At 38.7% G+C, this 23,572-nt stretch overlaps 1 protein-coding gene across 3 annotated transcripts in view; it reads left to right on the forward strand.

Moving 5' to 3' along the window:
* MOB4 (MOB family member 4, phocein) overlaps nt 1-22,766 on the forward strand; it is a 54,732-nt gene extending 31,966 nt beyond the window's left edge. For all 3 annotated transcript variants that reach the window (XM_007965749.3, XM_007965744.3, XM_007965746.3), the window contains 6 exons: nt 5,771-5,871; nt 10,416-10,458; nt 10,651-10,737; nt 18,630-18,709; nt 20,407-20,518; nt 20,648-22,766. In XM_007965749.3, the coding sequence (XP_007963940.1) occupies nt 5,771-5,871; nt 10,416-10,458; nt 10,651-10,737; nt 18,630-18,709; nt 20,407-20,518; nt 20,648-20,779 (555 nt within the window). In that variant the 3' untranslated portion in view covers nt 20,780-22,766. The remainder of the gene's footprint in view (nt 1-5,770; nt 5,872-10,415; nt 10,459-10,650; nt 10,738-18,629; nt 18,710-20,406; nt 20,519-20,647) is intronic.
* The last annotated feature ends 806 nt before the right edge of the window (nt 22,767-23,572 follow it).

Consider the following 23,572-nt stretch of genomic DNA (forward strand, 5'->3'; position numbering starts at 1 on the left):
GGACGACAGGTGTATGCCACCACACCGCCTCATTTTTCTATTTTTAGTAGAGACTGGGTTTTGCCATATTGGCCAGGCTGGTCTTGAACTCCTGACCTCAAGTGATCCATCCACCTCAGCCTCCCAGAGTTCGGGGATTACAGGTTTGAGCCACTGTGCCTGGCCTTTTGTTTATTTATTTATTTTATTTATTTTGAGACAGTTTTGCTCTGTCGCCCAGGCTGGAGTGCAGTGGCGCAATCTCGTCTCACTCCAACCTCCACCTCCAGATTCAAGCCATTCTCCTGCCTCTGCCTCCCGAGTAGCTGGGACTACAGGCTCCTGCCATCACACCCAGCTAAGTTCTGTATTTTTAGTACGGACAAGTTTTCACCACGTTGGCCAGAATGGTCTTGATATCTTGACCTTGTGATCTGCCTGCCTCAGCCTCCCAAATTGCTGTGATTACAGGCATGTGGCACCCCGCCTGGCCTCCCGGCCTTATTTTCATTTTTATATTTTTATTTTTTATTTATTTATTTTTGAGATGGAGTCTCAGTCTGTCTCCCAGGCTGGAGTGCAGTGGCATGATCTTGGCTCGCTGTAACTTCCGCCTCCTGGTTGCAAGCGATTCTCCTCCGTCAGCCTCCTGAGTAGCTGGGATAACAGGCACCTGCCACCGTGCCTGGCTAATTTTTGTATTTTTAGTAGAGACGAGGTTTCACCTTCTTGGCCAGGCTGGTCTCGAACTCCTGACCTCGTGATCCACCCTCCTCGGCTTCCCAAAGTGCTGGGATTACAGGTGTGAGTCACCGTGCCTGGACTCTATTTTTATCTTTTTTAAGACAGTATCTCACTCTTTCGCCAGGTTGGAGTGCAGTGGTATGATCATAGCTTACTGCAGCCTTAAACTCCTGAACTTAAGAGATTCTGTCACCTCAGCTTTCTGAGTAGCTATGACTACAGTTGCACACCAACCCTGACTGACTTTTTTTTTTTTTTTTTTTTTTTTTTTTTTTTTTTTTGTAGAGACGTGGTCTGGCTGTGTTGCCTAGGCTGGTCTTGAACTATTGGCCTCAAGCAGTCCTCCTGCTTCAGCCTGCTAAGTCTTTCAGCACTTTAAAAATGTTTTGCCATTTGGCTTCCATGGTTTCTGATGAGAAAGAAGCCGTCATTCAGATTCTTCTGTCTTCTTTAGTGGTGTTTTTTTTTTTCTTTTTTCTTTTTTTTTTTTTTTGAGACAAGGTTTCACTCTCTCATTCCAGGCTGGTGTACGGTGGCATGATCATGGCTCACTGCAGCCTGGACTTCCTAGGCTCAAGCAATCCTTCCAACTCAGCCTCTCAAGTAGCTGGTACTACAGGCATACATCACCATGCCTGGCTAATTTTTATATTTTGTAGACATGTGGTCTTACTATGTTGCCGAAGCTGATCTCTAACTCCTGGGCTTGAGTGATCCTCCTGCCTTGGTCTTCCAAAGTGCTGGGATTACAGATCTGAGCTACCACACCTGGACTTATCTTTGGGTTTTAGCCATTTGATTATGATGTGTCTGGATGTAGATTTCTTTGGGGTTATCTTGTTTGATGTTCACTCAGCTTTTTTTTTAATTGTGGTAATATATATGAGACATAAAATTTATCGTTTTTGCTATTTTAAAGTGTACAGTTCTGTGGCATTAAGTACATTTCCATTATGCAACCATCACCACCATCCGTGTCCAGAAATTTTTTATCTTCCCCAACTGAAATTCTATACATATTAAACAATAAGTTCCTATTCCTCTTTTTTTCCCAGCCTACTCAGCTTCTTGAATTTGCAAGCTTAAATCTTTTTACAAACTTGGAAACTTTTTAGCATTATTTCTTCAAGTAGGTTTTTTTTTTTTTTTTGAGACAGTCTTGCTCTGTTGCCCAGGCTGGAGTTCAGTGGCATGATCTCGGCTCACTGCAACCTCTGCTTCCTGGGTTCAAGCGATTCTCCTGCCTCAACCTCCATGTGCTACCATGCCCGGCTAATTTTTGTATTTTTATTAGAGATGGAGTTTCACCATATTGGCCAGGCTGGTCTCAAACTCCTGACCTTGTGATACACCTGCCTCGGCCCCCCAAAATGCTAGGATTATAGGCGGGAGCCACCTCATCCAGCCTTCTTAGCTCATTTTTAAAAAAATGATAGTTGTCTCTATTGCATAAAAGTGTGGAGGACTCATAGAAAACAAAATGACTTTTTTTTGAGATAGAGTCTCTCACTGCCAGGTTGGAGTGCAATAGTGTATGACTGCTGCTCACAGCAACCTCCACCTCCCAGGGTCAAGTGATTTTCCTGCCTCAGTCTCCCAGTAGCTGGGATTACAGGTGTGTGCTACCATGCCCAGCCAGGTTTTGTATTTTTAATAGAGACGGGATTTCACCATGTTGGCCAGGCTGGTCTTGAACTCTTGACCTCAGGTGATCTGCCCACCTCTGCCTCCCAAAGTGCTGGAATTATAGGAGTGAGCCATTGTGACTCACCAAAATGACATTTTTGTTTTATTTCTAAGTTAAGGATTTCTTTTTTGCTTTACATAAATTGGTATCAATAAAACGATTCTAGATGTCTTCAAGATTGAGGCTTGTAACTCCACTTAATAACAAAATTTAGTAATTATATATGTAAAGTCAGTTTCTAAATATATGGTTAAATAATTAAAATTGGGCTGGGCCCAGTGGTTTATGCCTGTAATCCCATTACTTTGGGAGGCTGAGGTGGAAGAATTGCTTGAGCCCAGGAGTTCAAAACTAGCTTAGGTGGTCTTGAATTAGCCAAGGCAGTCTTGAATTAGCCAGGTGTTGTGGCACACACCTGTAATCCCAGCTACTTGGGAGGCTGAGGCAGAAGAATTGCTTGAACCCAGGAGGCAGAGGTTGCAGTGAGCCAAGATAGCGCCACTGCACTCTAGCCTGGGTGACAGAACGAAACTATCTCAAAAATAAATAAATAAATAAACAAACAAATAAATAAATAAATAAAAGTCTCTGTGTTCAGGGACTCGCTATATGAAGGAGACACATGAAAGTAAGCGCTAGTAAGTTGTGCTATTAAGTGCGAAATAAGTGCTGCTAAGAGTTCTAGCCATAGAAGGCTAGGTGTGGTGGTTTACGCCTGTAATCCCAGCACTTTGGGAGGCTGAGGCAGGTGGATCACTTGAGGTCAGGACTTCAAGACCAGCCTGACCAACATGGTGAAACCCCGTCTCTACTAAAAATACAAAAATTAGCTGGGCATGGTGGCGCATGCCTATAATCCCAGCTACTCCGAAGGCTGAGACGATAGGATCACTTGAACCAGGAAGGCAGAGGTTGTAGTGAGCTGAGATTGCACCACTACACTCCAGCCTGGGTGACTGAATGAGACTTTTATCTCAAAAACAAAAAAAAGTTCTATCCATAGAAGGTGTAGTGGGAACAGGAAAGACAAAAATGAATAGACAGATTGCTAATGTATACAAATTACAAATATGGCAGGAAATCGGATGGAGTTCTGTGAGGATTCGAATAATCAGGGAGTGCTTGAGTGTACTAGGGGAATGAGAGATTTGGACAGAATTGTGACATGGAATTTGAGGTGGCCTGTGGAGAAGGTATACAATTTACCTGTATCTCCTCAAGGAGAGAGAGAATCAAAACTTTGAAACATTAGGATGAGATAAAAAATATCAGGGAGAGTGGTTTCAGTAATAATTAAAGAGTGATTAAAAAGTGTTTGAGGCTGGGGACGGTGGCTCACGCCTGTAATCCCAGCACTTCGGGAGGCCGAGGTGGGTGGATCCGCTGAGGTCAGGAGTTCGAGACCAGCCTTACCAACATGGTGAACCCTGTCTCCACAAAAAATACAAAAAGTAGCCAGGCGTGGTGGCAGGTGCTTGTATTCCCAGCTACTCAGTAGGCTGAGGCAGGAGAATCGCTTGAACCCGCGAGGCGGAGGTTGCGGTGAGCCAAGGCCGAGCCATTGCACTCCAGCCTGGGCAACAAGAGCAACACTCCATCTAAAAAAAAAAGTGTTTGATCCCTTTCCCTGTCATCGTGGTGTGTGTGCATGACTCTGTTCTTTGCCATGCCTTCCCACAAGACTTTTAGAATCAAGTGATTCCCAACCAAGAAACAAAAGCAAAATCGTTGCATTCCCCAGTGGATTCAGGTGAAAACTGAGTAATAAAATCAGGTACAATTCTAAGAGGAGACATTGGGAAAAAAACCAAACTGGGTCTAGAAGGAATTTTTACATGAGATGGCACACATATTTAATATTGTATCAAGATCACTATCATGTCACCATATCAAGCTGAAAATGTCACCATCATCTGGACAGTTGGACATGCTGTATTGGAACAATGGTTTTTCTTTTGGTTTCTATGCTCTGCAGTAGGCTGGTTCAGTACTAAATATGTGAGACCTTTTGTTTGGGAAAAAAAGTTTTTGAGTACGCAAGTGATATTTAAGAAAGACTGCCTGAAGTAGGCAAAATTGATTGGCTCAAGAAGGTCTTATAGTTAGTTTTTGTAACCACCCTTTTAGTCTAACCTATTCAGATTTCAGAATATCAAAAAGATTGCATAAAGCATTACAGAGATCTGAAATATAAATTTTTATGTTATTACATTTTAAAAATTGAAAGTGACCCTCCCTTGCCTTTTTTTTAAACTTAGTTATTTAAAACAACTTTTATTGGGTCTAATGAACGTACCATACAAATCCCCGTACAGTTAGAGTGATTATATTCACAGGGTTGCGCAGCCATCACTACAGTCTAATTTTATAACTTTTTTTTGTTGTTTTGTTTTTGAGACGGAGTATCGCTTTGTTGCCCAGGCTGGAGTGCAGTAGCGCGATCTTGGTTCACTGCAACCTCCGCCTCCCGGGTTGAAGCGATTCTCTTGCCTCAGCCTCCGGAGCAGCTGAGACTACAGGTGTGTACCACCACGCCCTGCTAATTTTCTGTATTTTTAGTAGAGGTAGGGTTTCACCATGTTAGCCAGGATGGTCTTGATTTCCTGACCTCGTGATCTGCCCGCCTTGGCCTCCCAAAGTGCTGGCCTTACAAGCATGAGCCCCCACGCCTGGCCTTTTAGAACATTTTTATCCTTTCTTAAAGGAAAACTCATCCCCATTAGCAGCCATCTTTGGTCTCCTCTGCCTTCCTCTCTGCCCTCAAGCCCTACGCCGGTACAAATCTATTTTCTGTCTCAATAGATTTTCTTATTTTAGACACTTGGTATAAACGGAATCACAATATGTACCATAGTTGTATTTACATTGCCTATGGCGAAATCCTGTATCTACAAAATACAGAAAAGTTAGCCCAGCGTGATGGTGTGTGCCTGTAGTTCCAGTTCCTCAGGAGGCTGAGTTGGGAGGATTGCTTGAGCCCAGGAGGTGGATATTGCAGTGATCTGAGATTGTGCCACTGTACTCCAGCCTGGGTGATGCAGTGAGACCCTGTCTCAAAAAAAAAGAAAAAAAAAAAAATTACAGTTTGCAATTTTGATCCCAGTTACAGTCCTGACAAATGCAATATCTGCATTTATGTAGTAGATTCTATACAAATGATGTTGAATTGAAGGGTAAATAAGTAAGGGTAACCTAGTTTTTTCTGAGTTACTGATTATGATTCTATACTTGGTTTCCTATTTAGTGTATAACCCAAGTTGAACCACAAGAGCAGTTACGTATTCAAAAATTATATGTACTTAATATAAGATTTACCAGGTGGTATAATTTAATTAACCATAAGAACTTCTTTGTTTTTAGTATATTCAACAGAACATAAGAGCAGATTGCTCCAATATTGACAAAATTCTTGAACCACCTGAAGGCCAAGATGAAGGTGTGTGGAAGTATGAACATTTAAGGTATGTTACATCAAAATACTAATAGTTCCTCTCACGAAACTAACTTTCATATTAATGATAATTATGAATCGTAAAATTTACTATGTAACTGCAGACTAAGAAGCCAAATTTTAAAGCTTTGGCATTTTCAGCGTCACAAGGTTCTCAGCTTTCTTCACTGGTTGTTTCCAGATCAAAGTATGCTACAGAGTCACTCGTTTTGAAAGGTGGTTTCAGAGCTGATAACTGGGACCTGCCTCTGCACCTCTCTACTTTTCTTTTTTTTTGAGATGGAGTCTCACTCTATTGCCCATGTTAGAGTGCAGTGGTGCAATCACTGCTTACTGTGCCTCTACTTCCCAGGCTCAAGTGATCCTCGTACGTCAGCTTCCAGAGTAGCTGGGACTACAGGCGTGTGCCAGCATGCCTCACTAATTTTTTTAGTTTTTTGTAGAGACAGGATCTCATTATGTTGCCCAGGCTAGTCTCAAACACCTGGATTCAAGCAATCTTCCTACCTTATCCTCCCAAAGTATTGAGCCACCCTTTCTACATTTATTGATTTGGGCCTTATTATCCCCACCTTTTTTTTTTTTTTAAAACAGGGTCTTGATCTGTTGCCTAGGCTGGAGTGCAGTGGTGCAATCTTGGTGCGTTGCAGCCTCTGTCTCCCATACTGAAGCAATCCTCCTATCTCAGCCTCCTGAGTAGCTGGGACTACTACTAGTGAATGCAACTAAGCCTGTCTAGTTTTTTGTATTTTTTGTAGAGACAGGATTTCACCATGTTGCCTAGGCTGGTCTCAAACTCCGGGGCTTAAGCTATCTGCCCACCTTGGCCTCCCACAGTGCTGGGATTACCACCATGCCAGCCTGGGTTTTATTATCTTATTTCATGGTTTTCCTTAATTGTATCTCTTAACCACTAATACGGTATTTCCATTTCCCCATTTATGCATAACTTTGTGTCATCTATTGTCTTTTTTTTTTTTTGAGACAGAGTCTCACTCCGTCACCCAAGCTGGAGTGCAGTGGTACAATCCCTGCTCACCACAACCTCTGCCTCCCAGGTTCAAGTGATTCTCCTGCCTCAGCCTCCTGAGTAGCTGGGACTACAGTCACGTGCCACTATGTCCGGCTAATTTTTGTATTTTTAGTAGAGATGGGGTTTCACTATGTTGGCCAGGCTGGTCTCGAACTCCTAACTTCATGATCCGCCCGCCTCGGCCTCCCAAAGTGCTGGTATTACATGCGTGAGCCACCGTGCCCGACTTGTCTTTTTTTTTTTTTCCCCCTTTGTTTCTGTAGAGATGGAGTCTCACTGTATTGTCCAAGCTGGTCCTGAAATCCTGGGCTCAAGTGATCCTCCCATCTCGGCCTGCCAGAGCACTGGGATTATACAGGCATGAGCCACTGCACTTGGCCACTTTATGTTTTTGTGGAGGATTACTTCTAGTTCCTAGTCTAGGCTTGGTATCTGATAAGTTACCTGTAAATTATTGCAAACTTCCAGTCTTGTCTTTGGTAAATAGAGATTAATTGTAATCCTGAAGTAAGGAGTTTTGGTGCTTTTTGTAATACCCTTTGAATGAAAAAACTGATAACTAGTGGATAGGTGGAGATAACTTTAGAAGTAGATATATTCTGAAGTTACTAGGTGTTTCTTGAAATTATAAATTTTCCAGTGCAAATGGGAGCTGGGATGAGTTGACAGATTATTAATAAATATAGAGAGTGCAGTATGTTTTCATTGGGGCTTATTATTTGTAAGTTGATTTTTAGGTAAGTAGAGTAGAAATACGACTTTTCCTGAATAAATTTGACCATGTTTCCTGTGTTGTGTGCCTCAACTTGAAGACAAGGCACTTCTAAAAAATACTTACTTTTTGATGCTGCATGCTTCTTTAGATATGGCCAAGACATTATGTCGTGTCATAACAGTTCAGCAATTTCAGGATGCTAAGACTTCTTTGTACCCTTTGCTGATTTTTAGACAAATTACTTGACTATTTCTAACTTTTTTACATATCTGAATGCACAATAATTGAAAGATGAGTTTGTAGGTATTTTCCCATTTTTACAACCCAAGACAGCACTTCAATGTAGTACATCCTTTGCTTTATTTTTAATCAGCCTTGAAAATAACTGCTTTCTTATGCTTTGGCATTAATGATGAAAGTAGGTGAGCATGCTTTTTTCTTTTTCTTTCTTTCTTTTTTTTTTTTCTTGAGACAGGAGTCTCAAGTCTCGCTCTGTCACCAGGCTGGAGTGCAGTGGTGTGATCTCGGCTCATTGCAACCTCCGCCACACAGGTTCAAGCAATTCTCCTGCCTCAGCCTCCCAAGTAGCTGGGACTACAGACACACGCCACCATGCCCAGCTAATTTTTGTATTTTTAGTAGAAACGGGGTTTCACCATGTTGATGAGGATGTTCTTGCTCTCCTGACCTCGTGATCCGCCTGCCTTGTCCTCCCAAAGTGCTGGTATTACAGGCGTGTGCCACCGTGGTTGGCCTTTTTTTCCATTACAAGCATAATTCCTAACAAATAAGGGCTGATTTTAGTGTACAAGAGTTTTTTTTTTTCAGGTCTAAGAAAACATTCACCTCCCTATTTAACTTATTCTATGAGACATACATTATATAAAACATTACATAAAACTTCACATAAAATATTGCTCACAAGTATTTCATTTGTTCTGATGCGATTTTTACTTTTGTTATTTTTTTCTGCTGACCACTTTTTGGACTATCATGTATATATTCTTTTATCTCTTTATTGTATTATGTATGTTTTTATTAGTTGACCAGGAAGAGTTTTGTTTGTTTGTTTTTACATATATCCTTTATTGATTTGAGGCTGTACACTTGCCATTTTTAGTTAATGTAGTTGATTATATAATGATGTTAATTTGAATTGGGTCATGAATTCAGTCAAATCTCCCACTAACTCATATTGAGTCTTAATGATTAGGAAAAGTTACTCCTTTATGCCAGGATACATGTGTGGTTCCTGGAATGTAGGCTGGATTCCAGCTCTGGTTGGTCTCTTCAGCTGCACAACTGTATACATGTTAGCCCTGTATTAATTTAACTTGAAGCTGTAAGTTTTGCATTATTTGCCACAGATGATACCCACAGCACTGCTGAATCAACTTAATTTTGCTATTGGCTGTAAAAGGGTTAGGTTAGGTTAGGTAAGAAACTTATCACAACCAGTCTTTATTACCACTTAGTGGAAAACAACTAAAAAAACACATAACATGCAGCCTACTTGATAGGGGGCAGTAGACGGTGATATGGTGATTTAGAAATAATGTTATTTTTGTAATCTAAGGACAGCATTATTAGGCATCTGGAAAGGAAATGCAGTTACAAACAACTGAAAATTTGACTCTTGCCTTTTTGTTTTCTTCTGTTACAATGTGCAGTAAGTAAAGTTTTTCCTACCAAATTTGTTCATATATATCCTGGTTTTTTTCTTTTTTGGAGGGAATTTTTTTTTTTTTTTTTTTTTTTTTGGTCTTCTGATTATATAGGTTTTAGCTTTGCATTGTTTTGGGAACCAAAATGATTCAATTTTTTCTGATGAGGAAACATAGTATTGATTTATCTAACTTGATACATTGAACTAAATATTAATAGGTAGGACTTTTGGAGGGAACACGTTCAGTATTTTGACAGCTATAAAACTTGGTGACATAGAAGATTGTCTTTTTATCACATAACTGTCTAAAACTGATGGCCTTAATGTAATTGTAATGTAATTTTGTTTTTGTTTTTGTTTTTTTTTGAGATGGAGCCTTACTCTGTCGCCCAGGCTGGAGTGCAGTAGTGTAATCTCGGCTCACTGCAACCTCTGCCTCCCAGGTTCAAGCAATTGTCCCTCAGCAGCCTCCCAAATAGCTGAGATTACAGGCATCGCCATCATGCCTGGCTAATTTTTGTATTTTTGTGGAGATGGAGTTTCACCATTTTGGCCAGGATGGTCTTGAACTCCTGACCTCAGGTGATTCGCCTGCCTCGGCCTCCCAAAGTGTTGGGATTACAGGTCTGAGCCACTGTGCCCTGCTGTAATTTCTTTGTGTGTTTCTGTATACCAACATTTTATTACTCTCCAGTTGCTGAATTTTTCTACAATTCAGAAATTTTCTCATATGCATATATAACTCCTGTGAACTTGTTTATACATTTATCTGCATGCAGATCTGATTATTTCATTACAATAGATTCTTAGAAGAATGACTTAGTCAAAAAGTATACACTTCCTAAAAGTCTTGGTAAATATTTCCAAATTACTTCCCTGAAAAATTGTACTAATTTCTAGTATATAAGAGAATGATCAGCTCACTGAACTCTGGTATTGAATGTTATGAGAGTTATTGGTTTTCTATTTTTAATCTGTAAGCCTTTAGAAGAAATGTGTTGTTGTCTGTTCAGCTGGTTTCGATAATGGTAGTGAGGGAGGAGGAATGATACTGATGAGATTCTCGTTTTGCAGCTAATATTCTAAAAATTGCTGTGGAGAATAGATAATGACTTTTTATTTATGTATTTGCATTTTCAGGCAGTTCTGCCTTGAGCTAAATGGACTTGCTGTCAAACTTCAGGTAATATTTTCTTTAAGTCAAAGTTGTAATTGAAAGTTCTGATTTTTTTTCTCTGTTTTTATAGCTTAATGTGCTTACAAAAACTCCAAATTTCTAACTTTCTTCTAGAATTTATTATGGAAATGTAGTAACCTAAATGATAAGCTTTTTCCTTATTATTTTACATATTAAGAAATTAATTATTTTTAACAGAGTGAATGCCATCCAGATACTTGCACACAAATGACAGCAACTGAACAATGGATTTTTCTTTGTGCAGCTCATAAAACTCCAAAAGAGGTGAGGATTTATGAAATAGAGTAACTAATAAAATTATTATAGCCTAAACCTCTCTCAAGACAATGGTAGACAAGTTTTTAGGGTTTTTAGTTCACTGTTTATTTTGCTATTTCATTTTGAGTTGCTTGTTGTGAGGTTATTATTGCAGCGCTATTTTAGGATTTCTTATGATAAGCATCATTTTTCGTGATTGGGCAATTACATGGGCTAGAACTCACTTCATGATCCACTGGCTATTACAGATTAACATCTATTACATTGTGCTGATATCTACTGTGTAATGATTGAGATACACCTATTTAGGTTTTTGTTCAAATTATTTCTTTTGATAGGAAGAACTATTGATTACTCTTTGATGCCTAGTTTAAATAGAGATGTTACTTTTGAGCTTTTAAATATTCATGTTGTTTTTCTCCTTATTTAGTTTTTATCAAGGTAAGACTATAGGCCGTAGCAGTTTTTTGGGTTTTTTTTGTTTTGTTTTTTCGAGATGGATTCTTACTCTGTTGTCCAGGCTGGAGTACAGTGGTGTGATCTCAGTTCACTGCAACGTCTATCTCCCAGATTCAAGAGATTCTTGTGCATCAGCCTCCTGAGTGGCTGAGATTACAGGCATGCGCCACCATGCCAGGCTAATTTTTATATTTTTAGTAGAGATGGGGTTTTGCTGTATTGGCAAGCCTGGTCTCAAACTCCTGACCTCAAGTAATCTGCCCGCCTCAGTCTCCCAAAGTGCTGGGATTATAGATGTGAACCACTGTACCTGGCCTACTATACTTTTTCTTATTTATTAATTTTTTACTTTTTGTTATTTTAAAAACTTCTTCATATCATCTGATACCCAGTGTACTTTTCCTTAGTTGTCTCAAAAATAGTCTTTACAACTGGGTTGTTTAAACTATGCATTGCTTTTCCCTTAATCTGTATTCCCATTTAATCTGTTACAATTACTTTTTACTTGACACTGACTCATTAGGGATATTGGGTTAGGCCAATTCTGTAGAATCACAGACCTCGAAGTGGTCATTATATTGATAGACTTCTTTTTTTTTTTTTTTTTTTGTGAGACGGAGTCTCGCTCTGTGGCCCAGGCTGGAGTGCAGTGGCCGGATCTCAGCTCACTGCAAGCTCCGCCTCCCGGCTTTACGCCATTCTCCTGCCTCAGCCTCCCGAGTAGCTGGGACTACAGGCGCCCGCCACCTCGCCCGGCTAGTTTTTTGTATTTTTTAGTAGAGACGGGGTTTCACCATGTTAGCCAGGATGGTCTCAATCTCCTGATCTTGTGATCCGCCTGTCTCGGCCTCCCAAAGTGCTGGGATTACAGGCTTGAGCCACCGTGCCCGGCCTATATTGATAGACTTCTAAGGCTTGAAGACAAGTGAGGCCCTAGTTGCAAAAATCAGTATCTGGTGTTTTTTGTTTCAAAAAGGATAAATGCTCCAAAATAAGGAGTATTTGGTACCTAAGAGAGTAGTACTTATTTGGAAGACTGATTTCATTCAGGATGTTACATTTTTGTGTTAATTAATTGAAGCAGTATTAAGATTGTATCTGTCTGCATCTGGGAAAATCCACATAGTGGTTTCATTGATAATTCTCTGAAGTTGGCTACTTAATGTAGTGAATGATGTGATTATTGCAATTAGGAAACTGAATCAAGAAGGCTGAATCAAGGCTTGTTTTGTTCTGGCACATAGTAATGATATATTATTCTTTCTTTAGAGTGGAAGTGATACCCAGTTTGTGATGTGTTATGACTCTTAAATATACTGTCATTCTCATATCCACTTCTTTCTTGATTAATATTAAATGAAAGGATAGTCATTAGCATTAAGACCTGTAAATGAGTCTTAGAATTGCAGCATTGCTTGCTGAAGTTCAGATCTATTGAACTGGCCATGTGTCAAGGGAGGGTGATAGTAGGATTTCCAAGTGGTAGTTATATTGAATGGAATTACTGTAAAAATGCAAACAAAAGAACAATTTGAAAGGACACTTTTTGAACTCTTTTCAAATAACTGCTTAGTCAGGAAACTATAGGAACTGACAAACTAAGCTAAGAAAATTGCTCTCATGGATTAAAATCACTAGGTAGATTCTGAAGTGGGAGAAGCAGAATACTTAGCACCGATAATCGTTTATTCAGTATCCTTGAGAATTAAAGAGAGACATTCAGCATATAGAGTAAATTATACAAATAGTGCTTCTAGGCCACAAACATAACTTACTGTCTGCAAGCCCTCACAGTCACATGCTGATTGTGATCACTTGCAGTAGCATTATGATTATATATTTGGAAAAATATAATATATAAATTTGTAAACACCATTACATAGTATTTTGTAACCTGCTATATTTTGCCATCTTTTTGCTGTTATAACTGTTACAGATTAGGAATAGTTACCTGAGAATTAATTGGGGGAAGGTGAAGGGAAGGCAGCGAAAACAAGGCAAAATGTCATCCAAATTAAGAAAAATTCAGAAACCAGTTAAAGGTCTAAAGATAGAGTGATATGGTAACCCATGAGTCACATGTAGCTGTGTAGCACTTGAAATGTGGGTAGTCAAAATTGAAATGTGCTGTAAACACAAAATAAATACTGGATTTCGAAGACAGTAAGGCCGGGTGCAGTGGCTCACGCCTGTAATCCCAGCACTTTGGGAGGCCAAAGTGGGTGGGTCACCCGAGGTCAGGAGTTCGAGACCAGCCTAGTTAACATGGTGAAACCCCATCTCTACTAAAAATACAAAAAATTAGCTGAGTGTGATGGTGTGCACATGTAGTCCCAGCTACTTGGGAGGCTGAGGTGGGAGAATCACCTGAGCCCAAGGGCTCAAGGTTGAAGTAAGCAAAGATCACACCACTACACTCCAGCCTATGTGACAGAGAGAGACCATGTCTCAAAAAAAGATTCAGAAATGGTCAGTAAGCACATGAAAAGATGCTCAACATTAGTTATTAAGGCAGATCTCAAAACCACAGACAGTTAATGTGAGGGTTGTGCATTATTGTTAAGCTGATTAACATTGTCTCCCCTACAACAACCATGCTTGATTAGAAAAAGGAAAACAACTCTGGGAATGGAGAAACAAAATGTAGCATAGACATACAATGGAATATTATAAAACCGTGAAAGGGAATGAAGTTCTGATACATGCTACAACATAGATGAACCTTCAAAATCCAGTATGTATTATGTGGAGTGAAACAAGTCAAATGCAAAAGGACAGATACTGTAGCATTCCACTCATCTAGAGTGAATAAATTATTATAGACAGAAGGTAGTTAGATAAATTGAATTTATCACATTCAGTATAACTACCACGTGCCAAAGGATGGGAGGTGTGGGAAGTTAGTGCTTAAGGGTAATAGACTTATTTATTTATTTATTTTTTTTGGAGACAAGAGTCTTGCTCTGTTGCCCAGGCTGGAGTGCAGTGGCGCAATCTCGGCTCACTGCAACCTCCGCCTCCCAGGTTCAGGCAATTCTCCTGTCTCAGCTTCCCAAGTAACTGGGATTACAGGCATGTGCCACCTCACCTGGCTAATTTTTGTATTTTTAGTAGAGACATGGTTTCACCATGTTGGCCAGGCTTGCCTCAAACTCCTGACCTCATGTGATCCTCTCACCTCGGCCTCCTAAAGTGCTGGAATTATAGGTGTGAGCCACTGCGCCCAGCCGAGTTTCTTTTTTTTCTTCTTTTTTTTTTTTTTTTTTTTTTTTTTTTTTTAAGAGAGTTTCACTGTCGCCCAGGCTGGAGTGCAGTGGCGCAATCTCGGCTCACTGTAGCCCCCACCTCCCAGGCTCAAGCAGTTCTCTGCCTCAGCCTCCTGAATAGCTGGGACAACAGGTGTGCACCACCATGCCTGGCTAATTTTTGTATTTTTAGTAGAGGTGGAGTTTCACTATGTTGACCAGGTTGGTCTCAAACTCCTGGTGTCAAGTGATCCACCTGCCTTGGCCTCCCAGTGTGCTGGGATTATAGGCGTGAGCCACCATGCCTGGCCATGATAGTTTCTGTTTGGGAGTTGGAAACAGTGATGATGATTACACAATATTGTAAATTAATGCCACTAAATTGTACATTTAAAAATGGTCAAAATAGCTGTCCGGGCTTGGTGGCTCATGCCTGTAATCCCAGCACTTTAGGAGGCCGAGGTGGGTGGATCATGAGGTCAGGAGATCGAGACCATCCTGGCTAACAAGGTGAAACCCTGTCTCTACTAAAAATACAAAAAATTAGCCAGACATGGTGGCATGTGCCTATAGTCTCAGCTACTGGGAGGCTGAGGCAGGAGAATGGCAAGAATGGCATGAACCCTGGAGGCGGAGCTTGCAGTGAGTGGAGATCATGCCACTGCACTCCAGCCTGGGCGACAGAGTGAGACTCCTTCCCCCCCCCCCAAAAAAAGGGGGTCAAAATGGAAAAATTTATGTTGTATATATTTTACTACAATTTTTTAAAATGTTAAGAAAAAAGCATCAAAACCCCAAATGGCAAATACTTTCACACCCACTATAATGGCTAAAATAGAAAAGAGACAATAACAAGTGCTGGGTGAGATGTGAAGTGGAACCCCTAAACATTGATGATGGGATTGTAAAATGCTTCAGCTATTTTGAAAAACAGTTTGGAAGTTCCTTAAAATGGTTAAGCATAGAGTTGCATATGACCCAGGAATTCCACTCCTTGATATGTAGTTCCCCCAAAATGAAGACATATCTGCATAAAGACTTGTACATGAATATTCACAGTCACATTATTTATGATAGCCAAAAAATGGAAACAACCAAATATCCATCAACTGATGAATGGATAAGCAAAATGTATTGCAGCCATCTCCTCAGTATCCTCAGAGGATTGGTCCCAGGACCCCCGTGAATACCAAAAACACAGATACCAAAGTCTCTTATGTAAAATGGCATAGTATTTGCGTATGACCTATGCACATCCTCCTATATACTTTAAGTCATCTCTAGATTACGTATAATACTGAATACAATGTAAATGCTATGTAAATAGTTGTTATACTATATTTCTTAATTTGTATTTTTTTTGTTATGGGGTTTTAAAAAGTGGTTTTGATCTGGTTGGTTAAATCTGTAGATGCAAAGTGCTGACTGTATATGTGTACAATGGAATATTATTCAGCCATAAAAAGGAATGAAGTCTTAAAGGGAGAAACATACAGTACAGCATTTTGTATATATTTAAAACATTAAAGGCTAAAAAGTTTTGAATTTTAAAAAAAGGAATGAAGTATTGATTGATGCTACACCAGGGATAAGCCTTGAAAACGTAATAGAAGCCAGACACAAAATACCACTTATTATATTATTTCATTTTAATGAAATGTCCAGAATAGGCAAATCCTGTGAAACAGAAACTAGATTAGTTGTTGCTTAGGGCTGGGGGAAGGAGAGAATGGGAAGTGACTGCTAATTTGTTCAGGGTTTCTTTCTGGGATGCTGAAATGTTCTGAAATTTAATGGTAATGGTTGCACAATTTCGTGAATATACTAGAAACTACTGAAGTTTTACGAGCAAATTTTAGTTGTATCAATTATATCTTAAAAGTCAAAAAGTAGCCCATTAATTTTATATCAATTACCTTCTGAAATGGTAATATTTTGGATATAGTGGGTCAAACTACAATATTAAAATTAATTTCGCCGGGCGCGGTGGCTCACGCCTGTAATCCCAGCACTTTGGGAGGCCGAGGCGGGCGGATCACAAGGTCAGGAGATCGAGACCATGGTGAAACCCCGTCTCTACTAAAAATAGAAAAAATTAGCCGGGCGCAGTGGCGGGCGCCTGTAGTCCCAGCTACTCGGGAGGCTGAGGCAGGAGAATGGCGTGAACCCGGGAGGCGGAGCTTGCAGTGAGCCGAGATTGCGCCACTGCACTCCAGCCTGGGCGACAGAGCGAGACTCCGTCTCAAAAAAAAAAAAAAAAAAATTAATTTCACCTCTTTCACGTTACCTTTTTAATGTATCTCTTAGAAAGTTAATTAATTTTTTGAGATGGAATCTTAACCCTGTTATCCAGGCTGGAATGCAGTGGCCTGATCTTGGCTTATTTCAACCTTGACCTCCTGTGCTCAAGCAATCCTCCTGTCTCAGCCTTCTTGGTAGTGGGGACTACAGTCATGTGCCACCATGTCTGGCTAATTTTTCAAATTTTTTGTAGAGATAGGGGCATCTCCCTGTGTTGCCTGCGCTGGTCTTGAACTCCTGGACTCAGTGATCTTCCCACTTTGGCCTCCTGAAGTGCTGGAATTACAGGCGTGAGCCACCACGTTGGGCCTAGAAAATTTAAAATTAAATATATGGCTTGCATTATACAGTTGACCCTTGAACAACTCTGGAATTGGGATGCCAACCCTCTGTGCAGTTGAAAATCTTGAGTATAACTTTTGACTCCCCCAAAACTTAATTACCAATAGACTACTGTTGATTGGAAGCCTTAGTGATAATAGTTAATTAACACACATTTTGTATGTTCTATGTATTATATAGTGTATTGCAATGAAGTACACTAGAGAAAAGAAAATGTTATTCAGAAAATCATGGGAGGATCGCTTGAGGCCAGGAGTTCGGCCTGGTCAACATAGTGAGACCTTATTTCTTTCTTTCTTTTTTTTTTTTTTTTTAAGAAAAATCATAAGGAAGAGAAAGTATATTTGCTGTTCATTAAGTGGATCATTATAAAGGTCTTCCTTGTTGTGTTCATGTCGTCGAGTAGGCTGAGGAGAAAGAGAAGTGGGGTTGGTCTTGCCGTCTCTGGGAAAATCTGAGCATAAGTAGATTTATGCAGTTCAAACCTGTGTTGTTCAAGGGTCTGCTGTATTCCTGTTGATGGTTCTGGTTTAAAGGTTGTAAAATTCCCATCGTGTACCCAAATGACAAATATGAGAAATACAGTGACTTGGGATATTTGCTTTTGACCAACTCATCTGTGGTCACGTATCTGGAGAAAGGTAGTTTTTTTCAATAAATATTGCTCATGGTACTGTTTTTGGCAATGACTCCACTAATCAAAAATTCCTATGGATATATTGTTAGAAAAATACTTCTTTTTTGTTAGATAATTTTTTAGTGCCATGGCACTAAGCCATATTTAGTAGTTATTAAACTGTATTTCTAAGTGACAGTTTCAGTCTGAAACTTGAAAAATAATCTAATTACTGGGTAGAGTCATTGAGCTAGACTCATTGTTACTCCTTCCTTTAGTTGTTTTTTCCTTCTGGTTGACTCCCTGGTTTGTTTCTAGACTGCTTTCCCCTTGATGCTGCTCCCTGTCAGCCCTCAGGAGGACTGGAGGAGAACAATTACTTTGCAGTTTTATTTTTCCTTTAATAAATTTACTGAGTTGCCATGAGACAGTGTTTCATTGTTTCTTTTTTTCAGTGTTTCTGATAAATGGAACAGAATTAAGTCAGATTTGTTAAAGTATAAGGAAACTTTGATATTTCATGTTAAAATTCAAAGGTGATTTGGGAGAAAGTTCTTTAGAGGGCTGCTAGATTGATAATAGAGTACCAAGGACATAGTAAGGGATATTGTTTAGGATATAAGAAGGCATCCCTGGAGAGACCAGAAATAAATCAGGATTCTTCTTATCTGTAATTGTTGTTTTCTTGTAGGTATGATGTTGGGAATAAAAATGGGAGGCTGGTTTTATGTATCATCTAGAATTGTGATATGGTTCAAGGGGATAATAAACCTTACTTATTAATATAACATATTTTGCAAGCATTCGGAAATTGTAAGGAACTTTTTTCTTATAACATGCTCATGTCTTTGGAATAAGGTATACCCATATAATGAATATATCTAACCTAAGAGAGAGCTCTTTGTTGATGCATTTCTATATTCTTTCTTTTGTAGTGTCCTGCTATAGACTATACTAGACACACACTTGATGGTGCTGCATGTCTTCTGAATAGCAATAAATATTTTCCCAGCAGGTAATGGAAACTTTTAAACATAATGTTAAACATTTTAGATTTAATTTATAAGATTAGTATTTTAAAAGTAACATTAGGTTGCTCGTTAACGCATTTTTGTATTTTTTTTTTAGCTATTGTATTTTGGCTTGTTTATTCAAGTTTTGAAATTAGGACTGTAGTTAAACAGCAGGACTTGGCTGTCAAAGCTCAAGGCCAGTTCAGTCTAAGGCTAGCACCTGTTCATGTGTGTCATTCTGCAGAGCTCTCCCTCTCATACTTTAGCGTTGGGATATGTATATACTTGCTCACTTGAATGTCTATGATAGTTAGACTCGGCCTCCCTTTATGTAGTATGCCTAAAGAGCAGACTTTCCGGCCGGGCGCAGGCTCATGCATGTAATCCCAGCGCTTTGGGAAGCTGAGGTGGGCAGATCACCTGAGATCGGGAGTTCGAGACCAGCCTGACCAACATGTAGAAACCCCTTCTCTACTAAAAATACAAAATGAGCCGGTCGTGGTGACGAGTGCCTGTAATCCCAGCTATTTGGGAGGCTGACGCAGGAGAATTGCTTGAACCCAGGAGGCAGAGGTTGTGATGAGCCAAGATGACGCCATTGCACTCCAGCCTGAGCAACAAGAGCGAAACTCTATCTCAAAAAAAAAAGAGAGCAGACTTTACTAAGTTGAACTATTTGTTTTTGAAAAATTCCTTATCCTTGCTCATTGATTTTTAAGATCTGAGAAGTCGGATCTTAAATATATTATGTAATATATTATCGGTGAAGTTTGTGAATGCCTTTTATTTTATTAAGGTATTTGTTACCAGATGGATAGATTTGGATATTTTTCCCCCCAAATATGATTAGCTTCAAAGAGCTCGTATAAAATATGTTAAGAAAAATACTGGTTTTTGGCCTTAATATTCTCTGTATACATATTTTAAAAAAGGATATCAGAAATATGCAGACAATTTCAATTTTAAATAAACAATTTTAATTTCTCTCTCTCTCTCTTTTTATATATGGAGTCTTGCTCACCCAGGCTGGAGTGCAGTGACGCAATCTCAGCTCACTGCAACCTCTGCCTGCCGGGTTCAAGCGATTCTTCTGCCTCAGCTTCACGGGTAGCTGGGATTACAGGTGCCTGCCACCATGCCTTGTTAATTTTTGTATTTTTTAGTAGAGATGGAGTTTTACCATGTTGGCCAGGCTGGTCTTGAACTCCTGACCTCAGGTGATCCACCTGCCTCAGCCTGTCAAAATGCTGGGATTACAGACGTGAGCCACCACACCCGACCTTAATTTCTTAAAAAAAAAAAAAAAGAAAGAAAGAAAGAATAACCTAGTTCTGTAAAAGAAAACAATAATTCCTTTCAGGAGTTTTAATCGCCTCTAGTGGACAATGTATTAATGTTGGAAATAGATGTTTTAGTAAATTTTGAAATGTCAGGGACTTATTCTAACTGCGTTAAACTTTTACAAAGTTTCAAAACTATAATGCTGAATTTAACTTAGGCCCTGTGATTAGGTAAAGAGAACACTGGCCCAGAAGTGAGGAGTAGGGGCTCCAGGCATTTACTCGCAGTGTGATCTCGGAGTAGTCACTTATTTTCCCTACGTGTCAGTTTCTACACTTGTAAACTGAGAAAATTGGACTATATTGTTCCTAAGATTCCATCCAGTTCTAAGAATCTATGGTTTCTTTTCTACTTCTAGAGTTAGCATAAAGGAATCATCTGTAGCGAAACTAGGATCAGTATGCCGTAGGATTTACAGAATATTTTCACATGCTTATTTTCATCATCGGCAGATATTTGATGAATATGAAGTAAGTATATTTCACTAATTAATCTTGATACATTCTTATCAGAATGACCATAATATATATTGATGTTATTTCTAGTCTTTTGGTTTGGGATAGTGAATTAAAATAATATTTTTGTCTTCCTCTCTACAGAATGAAACATTTTTGTGTCATCGGTTTACTAAATTTGTGATGAAATACAATTTGATGTCCAAGGATAACCTGATTGTACCAATTTTAGAAGAGGAAGTACAGAATTCAGTTTCTGGGGAAAGTGAAGCATGAAGGGAATCATATGGAAAAATGTACTGATCATATAATTAACGTTAATTATGTACTGTATATATCATTTTAGACACATCAATCATGTATCCATATTATAGCTTCTTTGTTTAGTATAGGTTTTTGTATGCTGGGTTTGCCTTTTAAAATGGGAAATACTTTTTAAGTTATTCATAAGCTGTATATTCACCAGTGTGGCACTCATGGTTTTTAAATAAGATTAGTATTATCTGTTTATAATGCCTGTTAATAAAAGAATTTACAGTTTGGTAAAATTGCTGCTAAACAATCATTGGATCACAATCCTCATCAAACAAACCCATCTGTAAAAAAATGATTGAGAGCTTGAGGTTTCACACAAGCCATTTACTGAAGAGGTAGAAATGTTTTCCATTGGTTTTACCTTGAGTTTAGATATCCTAAAAAATTCTATAGTACATAGTTTTGTCTTACCTGTTAACTTTCCCCAATTGAGATAAAAGTGTTTTAAAATTCTGTTTCTAGTTTTTGATATGCATATATAATTATGTGTATATCTAAATACAAATGCAGATGAAGCATTAGTAATACTTAAATAATTTTACTGTGTAACATAAAGTATAACATACTTGGAAAGGATTTACCTTTCTGCAACAATGGACTGGTACATACAGGATGATCATAATGATAAGGCACATAAATTATGTTCTCACTGGAAACCTGCCCTGTCCACCCCTTCTCATTTCCCTTAACCTTATCCTCAAAATACTTTAACTGAGAAGCTTTTCACCAGACTGAGTTAGTGGTGGCTTATACCTATTTATATTTGTATTAATTGCTTACAGATTATACCTCATATTAGCAATTACATTACACTACAAGAAAATGTATTTGCATAGGCTGTTGCTTATCTTTCTTTTGCAAAAATTATTCTACTTAGAAAACAGTCCTTAAAATAGTTTGACTCTTCCTGTTAGTAATATTAAGCTTTCATTTAACCAGCTAGGCAGCATTAAATAGAATTGAAGAAATACTATAGTATTTATTTTACACCCCCTCTCCCATGAAGTTTATGTTTGAATTACATGCACGTGTGAGATTATTTGCAATAATTCATAGCTTCCAAGGGTATTGATGAATAGTCATACAGTTTTTGGACTTTGTTATAATTCATTGTGATAAGAATAATTCAAATGCAGATTTAACAATCTTATAATCTATTGAATGCCATTTTTGATAAAGCACTGGAGGTCTTATTGCCAAACTGATTGTAATGAGGCACTAAGGGTGAAAACATTGTACATGTTGTGAAGAAAGTATTTAAATCCAACTTTTGAACAGATTTAACAAACATGAGGAACTTCTTTTTTATTTAAAAGGGTAATTTTGAAATGAAGATGAAAATGTATTCATCTTAATTGTTTTTTCAAATTTAAGGGAATAATTTATACCATCTTTTAAGACAAGAATGTACAGCAAAAATATGGGGAACAGTAGTATACTGAGAGTGTGTGTATATATCATGTATGCCTTTCCAAGCTTGCCAGTCTTTTTGGCTTTTAACAGTTCCCACCAGCCACAGTCATTACTGTTCCCCAACCCACAACTAGCTTTTAAGAAGTCTTATGTTCACAGTGAAAGGAATGTTGACTTTGAAATTATGGATTTATATTAATGACACTATGAACCAATGGTAATGGTAATTTTTAAACAAACTTGCTAAATATTGAGAGACTAAACTACTAAGTTAATAAATTATATATAGCAGTGTAGCTGTTCTCTCTAGATGGTGTCTCACAATGGATTTCTGTTGCTTGACTATTTTCCTAGTGAATATTTATACTAAGGTAGTGACTGAGATTTGGTGATCTGGCTGAGTATTTTGAAACACATTTTGAATAATACGGCTTAGTCTTAACGGGGAATTAAATATGATTTTTTTCTTACTCATTTCACCTTCCCTGTATTGTATGTTTGGAATTGATCATAAAACAGCTCCAAAAGAAAATAATCAGTTTGTAGTCTTGCTTTTGTATTCATGTTGCTATCTTACTAGTATTCATTGCACTGTGAAGTTGATTCACTGTACTAGGTAAGACCTAAGTGAAACAGTTCCTGTTTTTCCTTAATACTGTTTTCAGAATTTTGAAAAGGTACTTATATATACATAAATACTACTAAAAAATTAATGAGCCTGGCAAACCAATGGTTTATAAAAGTAAGTGTTCTAAGAAGAGGGGAAAAGGACAGTTCTGTGTGATGAGGAAGTTAGGTTCCACTTTTTGTTTGAATTATCCTATGTATATCCAAAGGTAAACTTAGGTTTTTATTTCCAAAAGATCATATAGTCAATTCATTCTTTTTTATCTATCATATCTAGGAAAGTAGCTAACTTTTAATTATGTTCCCATAAGTAACACTTCTTTTGTGTATATACATTTCCTTTTCTCTTACTTGAGATGTCAAATTTGAATTTCTAGAACAGTTTCTTAAATTCTTGATGACTTAACAACTTTTACTATCAGAATACAATTAGAAATCCTTGGTCAGGCACAGTGGCTCAGTCCTGTAATCTCAGCACTTTGGGAGGCCAAGGTGGGCAGATCACCTGAGGTCAGGAGTTGGAGACCAGCCTGACCAACATGGAGAAACCCTGTCTCTCTTAAAAATAGAAAACTTAGCCAGGCGCGGTGCTACTCGGGAGGCTGAGGCAGGAGAATCGCTTGAACCGGTGAGGTAGGGGTTGCCGTGAGCCAAGATTGCGTCACTGCACTCCAGCCTGGGTAACGAGCAAAACTCTTGTCTCAAAAAGAAAAA

This window comes from Chlorocebus sabaeus, chromosome 10, assembly GCF_047675955.1.
Source record: "Chlorocebus sabaeus isolate Y175 chromosome 10, mChlSab1.0.hap1, whole genome shotgun sequence".
NCBI lineage: Eukaryota > Metazoa > Chordata > Mammalia > Primates > Cercopithecidae > Chlorocebus > Chlorocebus sabaeus.